This window comes from Leptodactylus fuscus, chromosome 9 (genome assembly GCF_031893055.1).
Source record: "Leptodactylus fuscus isolate aLepFus1 chromosome 9, aLepFus1.hap2, whole genome shotgun sequence".
Taxonomy (NCBI): Eukaryota; Metazoa; Chordata; class Amphibia; order Anura; family Leptodactylidae; genus Leptodactylus; species Leptodactylus fuscus.
This window is the reverse complement of record NC_134273.1, coordinates 66,352,474-66,369,685: the sequence shown is the minus strand read 5'-3', so window position 1 is coordinate 66,369,685 and position 17,212 is coordinate 66,352,474. Positions and strand designations below refer to the sequence as shown.

Here is a 17,212-nt window from a genome sequence, read left to right as displayed (position 1 = left end):
CACCAATAACTATGCAAAGGGAGGTATTCAATCGAATACTACTCGCTCATCTCTAATAGATAACATTGCATGTCTTCCCCTCCCAGGTTCATAGTATGTTCTAAGAAATGTTTTGGCCATAACCTTTAACTCCAAACAGCAAACACAACCAACACACCATATTGCTATTCTCTAACTTCCTATGTGAACGTTCTAACTGCAGAGACCAAATGTCAATGTGTTACTTCTTCCTATTAATGTTTCAGTACTAACACTTCACATATTCAATAACCCCAAAGCCTAGAATAGCACAAATAAATATGCAAAAAAAAAAAAAAAAAAAACACGACGAGTGTTGTACCGGTCACTAATGGAAACCAGAAAATCCCTCGGAGTAGAAGAGAAAAGCTCGTAGTTTGCAATGTCCAGCTGCTTCACTTGGATCGGCTCACAGAGTTCAATAACAAACCTGAAATAAATGTCGCAAAAAAAACAAAAACAAACCACATTATGTCATTCTCTCTCAGAAACATTACAATTCTTTAAGTCGCTTTACATAAGAGATAGGACAACACAAGCTGGAGGGGGCCTGTATGCTCATCACTACGGAAAGAACATATACATGAGCTGCAGAGCCTCGTACTCACCATATTTTTGTGCTACAAGGATTTAACATGTATAGGTCCATGTTTTCGACTAGTATGGCAGATGTGCTCTAAAGAAAGAAAAATGGAAGTCAGATGAAGCACAGACTACTTCAGCATCAGGATCACTTTCTAATATCCTATTAACTCCTACAATAGGAAACCTATGGGGTCAGTAATTTATTTAAAAAAAAAAAAAAAAAAAAAAGAACGGCTGGGTTTCACTTATGTAAAATGACCAAAAAAATAATAATAAATTACACGGAATCTGACAGCATGAATAACCCAGATGGCAGGATAGGGAAATACATAAAAGATCATTTATATTTCAGCTCTGTAGCAAATGGTGAGTGATGTATGTGACTAGACCTTGCTCCCTGCCCATACCAATGCTCTTGTCTACCCAACTTGTAGAATATTCACTCACTGCCCCTCTTAATAAGGCCAGGGCTACACTGACACTTCCTTTGCAGGATTATTAGTGGTTTTATACATATGCAAAAAGAAAAAAAGGACATGGCCCGCACATCCCAGTCTTATACATTGATCTAGTGCTTCTCAGCAAATTCTACAATGCTGAACATGAGGTTCTTAGTATACATATTGATCAAGGTGTATAAGCCCACTAGCCACTTCATGGCGACCTACTCTACTCTACTGGGTGCGGCGCCGCACAGCAACTGCCACAACCGCAACATGGCGGAGCGACCCAGTGGTCCAGAAACACCGCTGCCACCAGACAAAGCCCCCAGGCTCTGGGCCGCACCGCCCCATGCGCACAGCACCACAGCAGCAGCAAACACCAAGCAGCACCACGCCATGTGAACAGATCTCAAAAATTCACCTTACCATTTTGCCCCAGTCAGAGGACAGAGCTAGAAGGTGGGTCCCTTTTTGCAGTCTCTTGCTAATTAAAAACACCTGGGCAAAATGGGGGGAGTGCTGGTCCGGGCCACTGGGTCGCTCGTCCCGGTCAGCGCCATGTTGCGATTGTGGCGGTCGCTGTGTGGCGTCGCACCCAGTAGAGTAGGGACCCACTATAAAGAGGACGCCGTGAAGTGGCTAGTGGGCTTATACACCTTGCAGCTGAATCTAAAATTAATGCAAGTCACCATGCAACTCCTTGACTAATGTTGCATTGCAACCCCTGGTGCGCCACGGCTGCAAATTCTATTTGCAAAGATGTTGACTTGAAGCTACAGCTCACTAGGGGATCAAACTGCAACCTCGTGGTCTTTGGTTGTGCAGCCCTATCCTAAAGATTGGCCACTAACTTCACCAAAGGGCCGGCTATTGGCCAATGTTGTATATGCAGATTACTCAAATTCAGCAATGTAGTATAATATAACAGAGAAGATAGTCTGTGCACTAAATTATCTTCCCCACTACAGGGGAAATCCTGAGGCAATAACTACATATTCTGATCCCATGACGCAGTCTTAGGATTTCTGGGCACAAGGTACATATACAAGCAGATTGTATATACAAGTCATACAAGAACTGAAATCATTGTAGATATTGCACCTACCTTGGCCTCAGGATTAGCAGAAAGGATCTTTGCCCCACATTCTACAGAAGCATAATTGTTCCTATTTTTTTGGACCTTTACAGTATGCTGCGCTCCATTGACAGTGGGATGCATTGACTGGCCTGGAAAGCAAATGGTAGAAACTAAATTATTTTTTCTCCACTACTATTTATATGAAATGCAACCCGGATTTGTAAACGTTTCGTTATATAATCTGCATCAAACAGATACTATACAAACAAAAAAAAAAAAAAAAAAGCCTGAATAAATATATAAAGATGCAAAATACATGTAATCCTATGTATCTAAAGGGCATGTACATGTTTGGGCAGCAGTCAAAATCAATCCATATATAGAGTCATCTTGAAAATACATTGTAAGGGCTTGTTCCATATCTGCGCCCGGGAGATGTGACGGAAACCTGAGGGCATCTTTCAAACCCATTCACTTGAATGGGCTTGAAAAGCATCCGGCCGTGAGCGGCGGTGAGCGTTTTATGCACTCCACGGCAAACCGTTTTTTTTAAAACCAGACACAGAGCCGGACATGCAGGACTTTGTGTCCGTTCTAAAAAAAAAAAAAAAAAAAAAAAAAAAAAAAAGTTTCGCCGCAGAAAGCATAAAACGCTCACCGGCGCTCACGGCCGGACTTGGCATGACAGGTTTCCGTCTTCTGCATGGAGAAGATGGAAACCCGATAACGGAGTCCGGGCGCTAGTGTGAACCTAGCGTAAGACATTTCTCGTACTGATCCTGCAATACAGCCGGTATTAAAGCCCAACTTTGTACAGGCTTCACATCTACAATGTAGTTGGTACTGAAGCTCAGGAATGTATCTGGCACAAAGCTTGCTGACTGTTTCCAATGCAGATGAGCAGAATTATGAATGCAGCTCTGGACTATATAACCCTAAACCAGGTCTGTTAAAATGGTAGAATGAATGTACTTGTTCCCAGAGATATACTATGATAGAACAGGGTAATAATAATAATAATAATAATAAATTTATTATTATTATTATTATTATTAATACAAAATAGGGAAGAGAAAAAAAAAACAAAACAACAGATTGTGCATTGCACACCACACAATTCTGGGGCTGCCGATATCACTTTCTGTAGCAATTCTTGAAACAGATTTGGATTTTTCTCAAGTACATTCCCAGAGATTTCAGCTAGTTTTGCGCTCTGTCCAAATGGACGCCAAATACTATAGATGAGGGCGTGAAAGGGCTTCATTGGTAAATGCTAGAAAACAGCCTCCAAACATGTTGTGATAAGACATGAGAGTTTACTAAAGGACAGATTCCTCCCCCCAGGAGCTATGCATACAGCTCATATGACTGTCATCCAACGCCACAAATGTCTTTTGTTATTAATATCTGACCTAAAGACGTCGAGTAACAGATGCTCGTATAGGACAGAGAGAGTCTTCAATGATACTACACCGACCTGCCAGACTCACTTCACTCAGTGAATGTTAAGAAATCTGACGTCCTAATTTTTTTCTACCGATGTGCGACTCCAGAGGTCGATCAAATACGGGAGAGAGTATTAGGGAAAGGGTTTCCCAAATTTTGACCCGGTTGAGCGCTTCCTCAGATGAATTAGGATTTGGTATACACAAATGGTAACAACGGATTTATTGGTAAAAGATGGCGCGTTTCGAGGTTTTGATGCAAAACAACAAGCACCACCCCTTCTTCAGATCTCCTTTTTGTCTAACCAGTCCTTGGACGGCTTGGATTTCGTATGCGATTCGCTCTTTGATATATTGTGTTCTCTCTCATGTACTGCCGAGAAGTTCAGCCGTAAGTTGCAGCCGGGTGCTTGTTGTTTTGCACAGAAACCCGAAACGCATCATCTTTTACCAATAAATCCACTGTTGCCACCATTTGTGTATACCGAATCCTAATTCCTCCGAGGGAGCGCGCAACCAGGTTGAAATTTGGAAAACACTTTCCCTAACACCCTCTCCCTTACATTATTTAGGAGAATAAAGAGAGGATAACTGCGCTGCCCCCAGCAGGTAAGCTATACCAACAGGTATGGTAACACAAACTACACTAATACGATACCTTAACCTTTTTTAGCAATTCACTGTAACATTATATAAGTAACAAAAGGAAACCGCACACGTGACAAACCTTCGATGACTTCCTAAATAAGGTTAAGGTGAGGTAGATTCCCCTCAATATCATCGTATAACATCACTGCTGTCGGCATCTGGGCAGACCATTACACACCGATGACAAGTGGCAGCTGCACCGACTCTACACGTGGATGGCTAATGTGAGAATACTGGATATCAGTATCCATAAGACAGAATGTCCCCCGCATCTATCATGAAGATCTCAAGTCTGCAAGTGACACCACAAAATAAGAAGCAATTCTAAAAAAGGAGAAGCCCAAGTACCAAGTCCACCTAATCTTTGTATCGTGTAGAAAAGGCTCAAGGTTAAAGGATAACCACTGATCCTTAAAGTAAAACTGCTGCAAAAAGTTTTATTCTCTAGCCCGTTAGAAAGGCTTAGGACGTAAATTGTAGTGCTGGAAATTTTCCTTATGTTGATTGTATTTGAGTTTTCCCACTCTTTTCTGGGTCCCAGCTGTGTCACATGACCAGTATGGAGACTCTGACCAGCATCCAGTCGCGCACTCTGCTCCGGATTAGGCCCAAATGAATGGGCCTAGTCGGGTGGGAGTGTGTTCAAGCAGATGTCATGAGGCAAATCCACCCGAAAGAATGAGCATCTCGTTTCTTTTACCAGGAGCCAGAACAAACGGCTCCGATTGATTCCAATGGGTGAGGTCTTTTTGGTCAGGATTGAGGCGGATACGTCCTCAAAAATCCTGACCAAAAAAAAACAAAAACCGTGTGAACTTACCCTTACTTAGGCAAATAGAGGGGAGGCTAATAACACTGTCCAGCCAGCAGGCAAAGATGACACTGGCTCTAACTTTCCATGTGATTCTCCTGAGACATTACAGGAATCAAGAGAAAAATAGAAAGCAGTGTTTTTGGTTTTTTTTTAAACATTTCAACCTGAAGACTGAATTGCAGGGAAGAGAGTCCACTATCCATAAAAGAATTGCAAAGTGTGATAGACAATGAGTGTGTGAGGGGTACAGTGATGACACGTTGCATTTCTGCTGGAGGTCTTCTTTAACAACTGAGTGCACAATGGAAAATCTGAATAAAAACCGAAGTTAAACCTATAAAATGTGAGTAAACTGTTTTCTTATCTTCACCTGGTTTTAAGTAACAGGATGTTTGCTAATCCATAGAAATCTAAAGCTACATTCAGAAATGTGCGGTAAGATAAGAGCAACGGTCACATGTGTCGTGGTGAAATGGAGCAAAAACCGACAAAAATTCTGACTAATGCTAGGTGTATGAATGAGAGAACAGAAAGGACATAAAGTGCTTAAAAAAGGTAGTAAAGAGTTTTTTTTAAAATTCACGATTTAAACTGGTAAAAGTGTGGCCACCATCCAGATAATATACTAAAAATATAGAGGAGATTGTGTCAGACAAAGTCTCCATATTCTAGAGACACGTTCCTCATCTGCTTTCCACATGCGGCGCTGGAGAGATTAAACTACAAAAGCGAGGACTAGAGCAGGACGCTGATCCCGGGCTATCCGGCCGCCCCTGGCCATTACAGTCTCTCACATGGATAAATTCTATTATTAGGAAAGTCAAGCATGAAGAATACAGTCTGGTCCTGGGGCCCGGCTTATACACTCTATGCAGAAGAGGAGGATACATTTTAGGAAATAGTTAACCCCTAATGTATCTAGACTTAACAGCTTTGTACTTTGTATCATTAAAAACAAAAATAAATAAAATCTACTTTACAAAGCAACACACATTACAAGACTATTGGCACTCCAATTGCAGGGTAAAGTTGGGATTCTATAGCTTTCAGCAGTCTGATCCTTTTGCTCTATGGATGCCATCCCATCTCACCGCTGAAAACACATCAAGTACTCCGCCGAGCCATATGTGTAAATGTACGCAGGTCCGAAGTGATAGGCGTGTAGACAAGCCATCGTGTGTATGGCCAATATCGCATACACAATTCTCTGTAATATGCCACATTAGGGAATTTGGAGGTAATACCCGAGTGTCCAGAGCAAGGGACCCTACTTTATTACCCAGAGTAAAAAGTCACTGCAATGACCAGCTATTTTTTTTACTGTAACAAACAGCATCTGCTTTAGGCAACATGGCGGTTTTGGATATGCAACGCTAAGATCCCAACACCTTGCTGCTTGCATTACTAGATGTGGATTACTAGACGTCATAAATATCAATGCAAGTTGCATGTGATTCGCTTGCAACAGGTCAGCATTTTTATTAGTGCCTGTTGGGCGTTACGGCTCCAACACCATATGTAACTCGCAGCTAAATCACACCCTAAAACAGGTGGCTTCAAAGTAAACAGTAAGCTGCACATAAATAGTATATATTGCTTGATGTCGCCTGACCAGAGTCACTGGAGTCCCAGTCTTACTGTAACTTGCCATTTTTAGTATTCAACACAAAAAATAAAAAATAAAAAATATTCGACATACTTTTTTCTTTTTCTACTTCCATGACCTGCTTCTTCCATTCATCGAAGGTTGGAATGTCATCCTTTGTGTTCCCTGTAACCACTGAGTCACCTCCAACGACTTCTTTGCTGTTGGTCATCTAAAATTGGCAAATACATTAGTATTCAGAAACACACGTACAGTACTCTGTCACCAAGATGACACAAACCTGCAGAATAGTCATTGTCACTACCCATCCTTCCAACCGAGCCACTAGATCAGAAAGGTATTGTGCTCACCGAGCCAGCTTTTATAGGCTCGATATAAAATGACTGATAAAACGAGTTTGGATTTATGGCGATTATTTAGGAGGAGATTCCACTTATACAGTAAATGTGTTGGAGGGTTGTCTGGAGGTTTTGTTTGGACTAAACCAAAACTGCTATTATACTCCGTGGTCAGAGAGACCCCATAAGCAGAGTCCCAGGAGAGATCAAAAAAATAATGTCTTACTCACCTCTCCTAACTGTATTCTGACCAACGTCAAGGACAGCTGAGGTCTGTGACTGGGTCTGGGCTATCACATTGGTCACGCAACGTCGCATGTGTCACAACGAACAATCATAGGCCTCAGCAGTACATTACATCAGCCAAAAGCGCCAGAGACAGTAGGGAGCTGCACCGGAGCCCTGGAGAGGTGAGTAACACCATTTATGTTTATGGGCCTCCACTCATTATATTCTTGGGTCTGAACAGACCCCAGAGTAAAATAATAGTTCCAATATTGAAGTGTCCGGTCTGAACAAAACTGCAGGTACAACCTCACAAATTGCAATAACTAAAGTGAAATAATCACGTCACTTATCCTGCTTCATGTTCGTTTTTTTTTTTATTAAATGCTCAGACATTTACAACAAAGCCACAGAATATGCCATACATGTCCCACAGGTATGGGGTCCAGGGTGTGGGAAGTTTAGCTATTACCAGAACTGACCCCAGACTGCCAATATGAATGGTGCTGCAGCCACTGTAAAAGGAAAGATGGCAGAGGATGCACAGCTCTTCATTCACTTCTATGGGAGTTTTGTTCATGGGATAACCCTTTAAATGTAAGCACCTCCTAACCCTATGCCGCTTACCTCTGTTCCTAACTCTTGCGACAAATTGAGCGATAATTTTTGAGCTTCTGCATCCTTTTCTAGCGTTGAGGTCTTGGTCTCCGCGTCCGATGAAGTCTCTTTTGGTTTTTTGTTAGAAAGCGATTTGTTTTCGACGTGTTCATTCACAAAACTGAAAAGGATTGTCGAAAGGAGAGAAAAAGAAATATATAGAAAAGAATCTGTTTGCCAAATGTAAACCATGCATATCTTAGAAGCGAGCACTGACAGATACACAGTATACGGGAGCGGAAAGCTATGACATGGCGACAACACGGGACAAAGAAATGGATTACAATACAGATCACTATTGGCTCCTTGTAGGATCGCCATGACAGAAAATACTTCACATGCTCGTTAATAAATTAACAGGATGTCATTTCCATTGTTCGTTAGATATTCAATGTTTTACATCAATTAACCAAAATAAAGTATATAGGTGCAGCTGCAAAAGCGTAAAGGAAAATGCATGACAAACTGAGAGGCGACTCCGAGGACCCTGCCGTGTAAGGACAAGGAAAACTGAAAGCTTATTTATCAAGATGGTGGCGAGGACTAAGTGACCGACACGCTACCTGCACTATGGATATGTGCTGCCCACAGCTATCCCCATTTACCCTTGTACACTTCTTACTGATGACATCCTAGGCGAGTTATCCACTCTTCTGGTCCTTAGCTGTGTCACATGACCAGCAATAACACTCTCCAATTAGACGCAGCATCTTATGAATGGGCAGGAAGTCAGAAGTCTAAGGCCCCACCCAAGGAAAGGGGGGAGGGTTTTAGAGTCTAGAGAAGAACGCATTTGAACACCACACGGGGTGACATCCTAGTGGCACGTCCCCTCGAAGAAAGCTTTCGATCCATTCGGTGACCATGACACGGAGCAGGATAGGATCTGTTCTATTTTCTTCAGAACGGAACAGATCCTCAGCCAGCAAACTCGTGTGTGTGCATAAGGGTAAGTTCAGGCGGAGTATTTTGGTCAGGATTTGGAGGCCATATCAGCCTCAAAATCCTGACAAAAAAAAAAGGCTCCCATTGAAATCAATGGGAGCCGCTCAGGAGTTTTGTTTTTTCCGGGAGCCAGCTTGTTCCGGATCCCAGAAAAAGAAGCAAGGTGCTCATACTTCAGGCCTTTTCGTCTCGCAATTCGGCCTGAAGAAATTCCCTCCTCCGGACTAGGTCCATTCATTGGGCCCAATCCGGAGCAGAGTGCGCGGCTGGATACAAGTGCAGTGCACCGGCTTTCAGTCACGGCTACCCGGTTTTTGGTCCGGAACCTGAGGCGGCCCCTGGTGCGAGCCCCATAGGAATAAAAAAAAAAGTGACTTCCTGTCCACACACAACACCAGAAGGAAGTGGATAAGTCACAAAGCAGCCAAACTTCGCTACAGTTTCTATCATGTGCCTTTCTAATGTTGGTACTTTAAAGAGAACCTGTCGCCAACAATGGACTCCCTATACTCTAGATAGGAGTGACACCTCCCCCATGACAATTTACAGGACATTTGCATGTAGCATGAGAAGTGTTACAATGCCCTGAATTCGTTATTGCATGATATGAATATTAACCTATTGCCCTACACTGCAGCAGGGGCAAAATATGTAGCGATAGGTTCCCTATAAAAGGTCTGCCTTCCATATGTGAGCCTTGTTACAATGGAGCGCTCCCTGGAAAGTATAAGAGCAGGTATTTTACAACCGTAATCCCAATCTCCTCCAAGTCTTTCAGTTGCACTTGTGCTTTAATGGATCCCATGCATAGACCGGATGCAAATTGACAGGCGCAAAGAAAAAAAAAAGCGCAAGCAAAGCGTGTGAGCCATTGGATGCTGCGTGGCCTTAGTAGCGGATGAAGCGTTACCTTGTCCCACTTCTGTTTTGGAATGATTTTGCTTTAAGAAGCGCAACCTACTTCAATACTCACCTCGGAGGAGTGATAAAGGATGGCTCGCTCTGTGGCTGAACCTCTACTGCCCCCCCAATGTCACAGTCAGGTTCTGACTGTTCAGTGTCACTAGAGCTGACTACAGGGAGAGGAGCACTGGACGCTTCTATTGCACTGAAGGGAGAGAAATAATAACCTTTTTACCCTGGGGGAACTGGAGAAAACAAAACTTACCATGCAAAAAACAAAAAAAAAAAAAACATTATACGGACAATTAAGGAGGCGGAAAAATTTAAGAGAAGCAGAAGAAGGCACCAGATCAATTCCTACAGGGATTATGAGCCTGAAACGTCAAAGACCTTTGTAACATGTCAGGAAATTATCAGCAACGTGACCGCGGCATTGCCGGATTTGGCAGAACTTTCCAAGCATGCAGCCTGTAGAAAGCATGGCTGTTCTGTCTAAAGCTGTCCACAGACGTCAGAGTCAAGCCTGGAGAAACGCGAAATTATCAAGGGATTTATTTTTTAACCCCTTTAGTCGCACCCATCAGTTTCGGTCACGGCCTCGCTTTCCAGTGACATCAGAGTAGATGAAGGTGCACACTTTTCAGTTTGTGAACCCAAATCTGTAGTAGGGTCAAAACAGACAACTAACACTTCTATATGCTTTAGGGGAGGGGGGGGGGGGGGGGGGGGGGGTGCTACATGACAAGTTAGGCCCTGTTCACACAGGGCTAGGGACCACATATTTTGGTCCTGATTTTGACATGGGAGGTCAGAATAGGACCAAAATGTGCCTGCCGCGACTTCCGACAGTTGCGGCTTCCCACTCCAGAGTAGGCCCAAATGAATGGACCTAGTCCAGGGGGTGCTGTCGCGAGGCGGACGCCAGGGGCTGAATCAGCTGCAGAATCCACCTGAAGGAAGGGCAGCTCGCTTCTTTTTTTCCGTGAGCAGGAACGTACTGCTTATGGAAAAAAGGATGCTAGCAGTTTACATAGACCTTTATTGTGAGGGGGCGGATTTTGAAGTGGATTCGGCATCAAAATTCGCTCTCTTGCCCTGTGTGAACGAGCCCTTATGACCCATCAGGCTTTTCTCTAACATTTATGGCCAACTTAAAAATGTTTAAAAGGCTAAGCAAAGTAAAAGCCATTCTATAAAGATGCACAGCAAACTGCAAATGTCATCAAGTACGAGTACGAGGCCTTGTTCACACCTGCGTCACGAGCACGGAACCAGATGGACCCAGGTATAAGTCAATGGCTTCCATTAGTGCCTACTGATGAGTCAAGTAATAACAGAAACCGTGATATAGATAGGAGCAGAGCCTGAAGGAATGTTTGAGTCGCTTCCTTTTATTGTTCGAAACAGTAGTAAAAGATAATGCAGGCTTCAGAAGGGTTTAGGCCTCCAATAACATGAAAGTAACACATTATATACTAAAGCAGAACTAAACCTTCATACAACATTTCATTTCCTGGCAGCATGTGGCAAATACCGTCATATTTATTAACTTCTGCACTGAAAATCCACTTTTCAATTTCTTAATTGCCAGCTGAAATCTAACATGGTGGGCTATGACCAGGTAGATTCTCAGTTTTCATAAGGCATCAAGATCACCGTTCTAAGTGTATTATTTCCAGACATATCACCAGTTGAGGACTGGGAGCAGCCGCATGGAAATGTGCCAATCCCAATGGTTTTCTACTGGTGATTGCTCTATAAATAATACAGGTAGATCTGCGATATTGGTGTCTTATGAGAGCAGAGAATCTTTCATGTGTCACCAGAATCACTTATTGTAAGTTAAAAAATGCTTCACTGCATTATAGAAGAGTGCACCCATCCATACTCCAATGAGAAGTGTATGTATTTTTGCCAGCAATAGAGAAACAGGGAGAGAAAGTGAATTTCATCACAGGATTTTACAGAATGGAGCCAAATATTTGCTAAGAAATTTGGTAAGACTATTGCAATATTTATATTACATAAATGTGGTCTGAAAGTTTAGTTATGCTTCATGTAACTTTAAACGTAATATTCTACCGTTTTATGCATACAGCCTATATGTACACTTGTGTGTCTCCATGGCAACAGACTACAACCCCTGTATATAACTAGATTCCAGTGCCATAGGATTACTCTACCACCTATATAAAAATGGCCATCTATATTGTTATGCAAAACCTCACTATAGAAGAGTAAGGAGAATATATATTATTATTTTTTTTTTTATTACACACACACACACACACACACACACACAGAGGTGTACAGACATGGGCAAAAACAACAGTGCCGGCCGACCTGCACCTACAGTTACCCCTGCCCCGCCATCTAGTCTATGGGCAGGACTTGTCACATGCTATCTATCTAACCATGGAATAACAGAAAGCCATCAAACATTGCCATTATTTTCATCTTTTTAATTCTAAAACCAGAAAAAAAAAAAAAAAAAAAAAAAATCATAATCCAGGAAAATTCCCTAACCCATCCTCCATTAGGCAGAAAATCTGTAATACAGAGCTGGTTTCTGGCATAGAACGGACACACAAACTAAAACCAGAAGATCAACAACAAGACGCTAAACAGAGAACCAATTCATGAGGCGGGTTTATTTTATGTGTGCGTGTACAGTGCCGTGCAAAAGTTTCAGGCAGGTGTACTATGTGCGTAAAGTAAGAATGTTTTCAGAAACAGAAGAGTTAATAGTTTTGTCCATTTCTGTGCCAAACACCCTGGAGAACCAAGCACAGATCTTCTGTGGATGTCGGCTCGTTCCGATCCTTCTGTCTCAGACATACTGGATGATTGAGAGATCAGGGCCCCGTGGGGGTGGGCACAGAATTTTCTGGACTTCTCCAAAGGGTGGTCACACCAAATATTGGTGGGATTTAGGCATTCAGGCCTGGTTCACATCTGCATTCAGTATTCCATTTGGGGAGTCTGCTTGAGGAGCCCCCTGAACTGAATACCGAACACTGACAAGAGGTGAGCTTATGAATGCACATGGACCCATAGACTATAATGGGATCCATGTGTTTTCAGCAAGGCGTCCGCACGAGTCATGCAGAGAGAAAATTAGCTCATGAAGTACTTTTCTCTCTGCATGTTCTGTGCGGCCACCGCGTGGAAAACACATGGACCTCATTATACTCTATGGGGTCCGTGCGCTTTCATTGTTCACCGCTAGTCAATGCATTCGGTATTCTGATCGGGGGGTCCCCAATGCAGACTCCCCAAACGGAATACCGAATGCAGATGTGAACCAGGCCTAACTTTATTTTTGTCAATGATAATCACTTTTTTTGGAAAGCATTCTTACAGTGCAGCATTTTCTACACCTGCCTAAAACTTTTGTGCAGTACAGCATATGTGCGCATGTATTTAAAAGTGCCATTTTTTTTCTTTTTTTTTCAATTTTCTTAGTCATAAAGGCATATTGCAAGCTAGTAAACTTTACAAAGCCAGGCGAAACCATCTAACCAGGCAATGAACCACAACCCTTCCTGCTGAACAAAAGTCTGAGGCCCAGCTAATGTTGGCAGGTCAGATCCAAATTTATATTGTTCATTGTGATGCCAACTAGAACAATCAGATAAGAGGACCGGAAAAGACTCGGCAAGCCCTAGTTATAGAGCGCTGGCCAGAAATTTGCACCCGCTATACATATGGCTCGCCAGTAAAACTGCTCAGTAAGAGAGACCATGGCCAGTCTAGTGTTACAACTGTAAGCACATAGTGAAGTAGGTCTTGTGTCTCCCAAATATACGAGACAGATTTCCACCACCAAGACAGTCTAAATCAGAAAAATGCGTAAAAAAAAAAAAAAAAAAAAAAAAAAGTGCTGCTTGCAGGACTTTTCGCTCCACATAATATACTATTATCAGCTGTTTCACGAGGCCAGGGACGGGGTTGTTGTTGATATAGTTACAATTTTAGACCTAATGTAATATATACAAAACCAAGTAATACAATATGGTAACCAGTCTGCATATGATCGTGCTTACATGGTAGCATCCACCGCATTACGTAGCTGGACTGGAGATTCCCAACGTTAATAACTTGTCTGAGCCAGTTGCCTGTTTTTTTTGTTACCTCATATCTGCATCCACGTGGAACATCAGATTACAGGTACATTAGTTTACCAACTTTGCTTACACATGGAATTCCTTATCATGTACAGATCCTATGTTATATTACAGAGCAATGTTTAGCCAGGTCCTTGTATCTAATGCTCCAGAGCTCTACACACAATTCTGCAGGTTTTATAAAACCTTCTAACACTCCCAGTGAAAAACACTGACCGTTTTCCATTACGAAGGACTCTGCTAAGTGGTTAGGATGGCTTCTGCTAAGGGCGGCAGGTTCACACCTGCGCTCTGTCTCCGCTTTCAGGTTTAGGCGCTGCTTTGCAGAAGGACGTTCCTGACTGACTGTCAGAAATGCCCTTCTGACTGTAAAGAGCTACGGTACCGGGACTGATAGCGCTTTACACGGGGCACAGATCGGGAAAGCCAGCTTTCCAGCAGTATATTGAACTGCCTGTGCCCAATCTGATGAAAGGTCCTCTTTAAACGATCTCTACATAACACAAGTCCCCAGTTCTACAGCTGAACGTCACAGTCAGATGGGAGGCCTCAGGAGGCCACAAACAAGGAGGTGCGATAATGGATTCTAACAATGTCCAAACAGAAGAGGATTATGTCAGAGAGCTCAGAATTACATCCCCTTGTTTTGGTCTGGTCTGGTCTGGGGGGGGGGGGGGGGTAGAGAATTTTAAAAAATCCAAATTGTGCTGGAATCAGTGGTGCAGGACTTCAAGGATGCCAACAGCCAGAGTTTGTGAAAGTGGCAATAGATTCTCTTTAACTTTAAGAACAGAGCCGCTTCACCAGCTGTAGTATGAGAATTTGTTTGCAGGTTAAGGAGAACCTTTCATGTCCTTTAACATGTGGCAAGTTACAGATCTCTGCAAAGGGATACTGCACTGAATGCATTGCACTGTCAATTTTGCAGGTATGTTCCCTGGTCTTAGCGATATCAGGGCCATTACTTTTGGTACCAGCATCATTGCAGTGACAGAGGGTCGGCCTTACACCCCTGACTGTACACTCTATAGACTTGAGGGGGCATTCCTCACTGCCCAGCGATGAAGTGGAGATGTGACGCTGGCCATTGATATTTAATCAATTTTGTCAAGTATAGAGGAACATAGCGGGCAATACAAAAATCAGAAATCAGCCCGGCAAAAATATAAAGTGGAACAAAACAGCAACAGTTTATTTGTGAATGAATAGAACAAGGCTTACTCAGGCAGTGTTTCTGGAGGAATCTCTGAGGTAGACGAACTGGAAATGTTTTCAGCACTTGTAGCCAAGTTCATAGCTGCTTTCTCCATATTGTTAGTGTCAATGTCGCCAAGAGGTACATCTAGCACCGGATCTGGATTTTTGCCCTGCACGAAATCAAATGACACGGTTAAGTTACACACACACACACACACACACACACACACGTGACAAGTATACAGTAGTCTCCTTCCAAGATATGCTGCATGAGTGTCACATATGAAAGCTTTCATGTGGTTTTCATGAAGTCATTTACAAGATCTCCGTGGACATTAACAGTGAACGCAAATGTGGCCCCTCAGCATCTCACTAATGAATACATTAAAAGGGGTTTGCCAGCCCCAAATTGATTTTTCACACCTATGACCCATCAGTCATTGGTATGTGATCTAGATGCTAGTGGCGGGTAGTGGATGGCGAGCACATGCAGCACCACTGTCCACTGTATAGAGCTGGTTCCATAGTGGTGCAGTGCAGCTCCTTTTACTTGAATAGGAATATACTGCGCACACTCGCAGTCCACTTTTAGCACCCACAAGTAGCTGCAACAGCTGATCTGTGCAGGGTGGGTGTCGGACCCTAAGGCGTTTACGGCTCATTGTTTAGGGTGCAATGTCACTCACAGCAGGCAAGCCAGAACATGTGCAGTAGCTCACGCCCCAGACACCTTTCTGCACCTAGGATGGCTGCCAAGGATGCAGAATAGCCCAGTAGCTGCTCTATAGCACCTCAGACCTTATGTGGTGTATATGTAGTCACGTATAAAGCTTATAATGGGATGTAAGCCTTCAACTAAAACACTGAAAATAAATGATCTAGCATAACTTTAGAAACATGATGGGAAACTCATAGAAATAAAATTACCGTCTCATCTTGAGTACAGTCTAATGGGACATCTTCTGCCGCCTGACCCGGAGGTATAGATTCTTCCAAAATCTTAGGCGCTTCCTTTTCCTCCTTTATCATAAAACACAAAAAGAAAATAAATGTTTTATAAACCATTAAACACACATTGGAAAGTCCCTCAAATGTTCCCTCATTACTTATAAGAAGTAGAAAAGATTGAATATCAGAAGCTTAACAATATAAAGGGGGTTTTCCATCCCGAATGGGATCTTCATAGTGATGCAGCCCAGTGCACTGCGTAGTCATCGTTTTGGGAAATTGCAGTTCTGCTCCTATTACTTGAGAGTGTGCAGGATATTTCTATTCCCCAAAACCACTGCAACAGTTACCCAGCTGATCTAAGCGGGTCCAGGTGTCAAATCCCCAGAGATCACATCATATTGATGACCAAGCCTTTGGATAGGGCCTTTGTATGAAAAATCCATTTGCGGCCATAAAAATAAACCCTTTAAGGGCCCCGTCACACGGAGTTTACGCTCCGCTCATTCAGACACGTATACAAAAAAAACAAACAGTCACCCTCAATGATTTCTCTATATACTTCTCAGTTTTAATTTTTGAAGGGCAGATTAATGGAGGGGGGACTGGATTTTTTTGCACATTTGTTGGGCATTTTCTATGTTTAGCGCTCCTTTGATGCGGCAGACTAATAACATAATACCTAACATACCTCCCATACACAGTAAACAGTTTGAGCATACAAAGTCACGTCTAGTTTAAGGGGCCACACGGTGGCTCAGTGGTTAGCACTGCAGCCTTGCAGCGCTGGAGTCCTGGTGTTCAAATCCCGCCAAGGGCAGAAAACCATCTGCAAGGAGTTTGTATGTTCTCCCCGTGTTTGCATGGATTTCCATCCCATATTCCAAAGACATACTGATAGGGAAAAATGTACATTGTGAGCTCTATGTGGGGCTCACAATCTACAAAAAAAAAAAAAACAAAGTCACGTCTAGTTTAACCCCTTTGCACTACGGCATGTTGACTGGTGCACGATTCAGTAGCTCGACCTCTGCTCTGCCATGACAACTACTTCTAGGCCTAGCATTGGAGGTCAAGGGCACATCAACCTAAACAAAGCCCAACAATCCTACTTAACACCTAAAGCCATGAGAACTGCCTCCGGCCAGTCGTGTTTAGACAGTATCCAGACCCTAAAGAGCGTTTGGCCTCGTGTAGCCTGTGTTACAACATTGCTAGGATAGGACAGCGGCTTG

The 17,212-nt window shown here is 43.0% G+C and overlaps 1 protein-coding gene across 3 annotated transcripts in view; it reads right to left on the bottom strand.

The window, feature by feature from the left end:
• The window catches only part of SUCO (SUN domain containing ossification factor), a 59,136-nt gene that overhangs the window by 23,928 nt on the left and 17,996 nt on the right, over positions 1 to 17,212 (bottom strand). For 2 of the 3 annotated variants that reach the window (XM_075287963.1, XM_075287965.1), the window contains exons 3-10: positions 15,957 to 16,049; positions 15,054 to 15,199; positions 9,776 to 9,910; positions 7,828 to 7,978; positions 6,731 to 6,848; positions 2,152 to 2,273; positions 627 to 694; positions 341 to 448 (exon numbers count right to left, since the gene is read on the bottom strand). In XM_075287963.1, the coding sequence (XP_075144064.1) occupies positions 341 to 448; positions 627 to 694; positions 2,152 to 2,273; positions 6,731 to 6,848; positions 7,828 to 7,978; positions 9,776 to 9,910; positions 15,054 to 15,199; positions 15,957 to 16,049 (941 nt within the window). The remainder of the gene's footprint in view (positions 1 to 340; positions 449 to 626; positions 695 to 2,151; positions 2,274 to 6,730; positions 6,849 to 7,827; positions 7,979 to 9,775; positions 9,911 to 15,053; positions 15,200 to 15,956; positions 16,050 to 17,212) is intronic. The other variant, XM_075287966.1, reaches the window with a different exon arrangement.